Source organism: Gossypium arboreum, chromosome 9 (genome assembly GCF_025698485.1).
Source record: "Gossypium arboreum isolate Shixiya-1 chromosome 9, ASM2569848v2, whole genome shotgun sequence".
NCBI lineage: Eukaryota > Viridiplantae > Streptophyta > Magnoliopsida > Malvales > Malvaceae > Gossypium > Gossypium arboreum.
Window position 1 is genome coordinate 70,495,900 of NC_069078.1, and position 1,967 is coordinate 70,497,866.

At 33.7% G+C, this 1,967-nt stretch overlaps 1 protein-coding gene across 1 annotated transcript; it reads left to right on the plus strand.

The window, feature by feature from the left end:
- Positions 1–437: 437 nt before the first annotated feature.
- Positions 438–981, plus strand: LOC128280669 (protein CLAVATA 3). The gene is made up of 2 exons (XM_053018896.1): positions 438–551; positions 627–981. Exons 1-2 carry the CDS (start codon positions 447–449, stop codon positions 780–782), a joined length of 261 nt encoding a protein of 86 aa, XP_052874856.1. The 5' UTR covers positions 438–446; the 3' UTR covers positions 783–981.
- Positions 982–1,967: the final 986 nt, after the last annotated feature.

Here is a 1,967-nt window from a genome sequence, read left to right on the forward strand (position 1 = left end):
AAACCATAACGGTATAGCTAACCAGGTTTTGCCAATCCATTATCATCTTTTAGAAATTAGATACGATTGCTTTGGCATGTTTGTGGAGAGTGACGTTGCCATGACTGCCATATTTTGAAACGGCGCCACATCAGAACTGAAAGTTACAATCATTTCTCAAAGAAATGTTTGAAAATGGCTGCACCATGCAATCATTTACTAATTTTAAATGCTATAAATTGGGAGCTACCACCCCACTTTTTCTTCACACTTCTCTCTCTTCTCTCTCGTTAACATTTTGTTGCTATATAGTCTAACATGGCATCCGCGTGTACTTTAAAGCTTGTTACAACCAGAGCTTTGGTGCTGGCCCTCCTATATTTGCTGGTTTTGCAAGGAGTTTGTGGTCCATCTCTTTCTTTATTTTCTAGTTTTGTTACATTGGCTTATTTGGGTTTTCGTTTAGAATGTCAATCAGCTTATCTTTTTGGTGTTTTGGTTTGTGGAACTTTTTAACAGGCTGCGTTTCTGGTCATGGATGCTTCCATGAAAAGCCAGCTCAAAATAGAAAGGTTTGTTATCTGTGTTTGTTATTTCATGCATGACTTGGAAAAGAAACTTATATATATAACTATTCATGGTTGCAGATATTGCATGCTGATTTGAAGGAAAACAATGGATCCACAACCGGTGCTGGGAATATGGAAAACTTTGTGGGATGGGAATTAAGGGCAGTGCCATCAGGTCCAGATCCTTTGCACCATAATGGTGGTAGCCCTAAGAAGCCTAGGACTGACCCTTAAGTTTCCTTTCCTTGCGCATGTTTTAGTGTTTTGTTGGGGGTGCTTAATGAATTATAACATAATATCTAGTTCGTTTCAGCTTCTATTTTGGAGGGTAATTGTTGTTTAATCATCAAGACACTTTGCCTTGGTCTCTTATCTTTTTGTTCTCTATTTTGAACTTTTGGTTTTCATATATATATATATGTGTGTGTGTAAATGCAAATGTTTGGAAGTTTTTTGACGGTTGACTTTCATGTATTTTATCTTATGGAACTAAGTTCATATTGACTGATCTTAACTATAAAGAGAAGTTAAAAACGTTGAAAATTAATGAACCCTTGAAGTAAAAACTAGCTAAGGAGTATAATCTGGGCTTTATAGTTGCTCTCCATGGTAGGGAGGAAGATGACAGTTGTAGATCCTTAGTTCATAGCATTCGGAAGCTGTTGGCTAGTCAATGAAGGGTTCGCCCTATGCACATAGACAGAGACAGTAATACTGCAGCAGACCACTTGGCGCATCTAGGAGCTGGATATGACTTGAGCATTCTACGTGAAGCACCCACAAGCATTAGTTTCATTCTTAATAATGATTGTTTTAGTTTATCAAGCACCAGTTTGTACTCGAATGGATTATTAGGCCACTAAGCTAGTTCCCTCCTTCATTATAAAAAAAATAATCTGAGCTTTATAATTAGAATAATATAAAAAATAAAACTAACTAAAGTAATACAACATTTGTAATATATATTTACCAAAATAGGATAAGTTTGTACCATTGGAGAGAGAAATTCGGTCCCATTAAACCGGTTTTAACAATTTTCTAGCTCCATCAAGTCACTTCTCAATTTTTGAAGGGAATATTTTAAATTGAAATTTTTTAATTTATGATTTTGTAATTATTAAATAAAAAAATGCGGTCACCTTGGCATATCGATTTCGAGAGATTTTATTGATTGATTAACTAAAATTAGTTTGTTTAGATTAATTTTGATATTTGAAAAGATTGATGGGTTTAATAAAAGCCTAATCAATTCAATCAAATCAATTTTAGTATGGTTGAAAAATTAAATTGTCTCAGGATAATATAATTCTCATTAAGTTTGAATTTTTTTTTGTAAATTCTAACAATTATAAAACCATTCAAATCACCTTCATAAGTTAAAAAAAAAATCAGCACATATAAGTTTGAGTTTGAAGAATT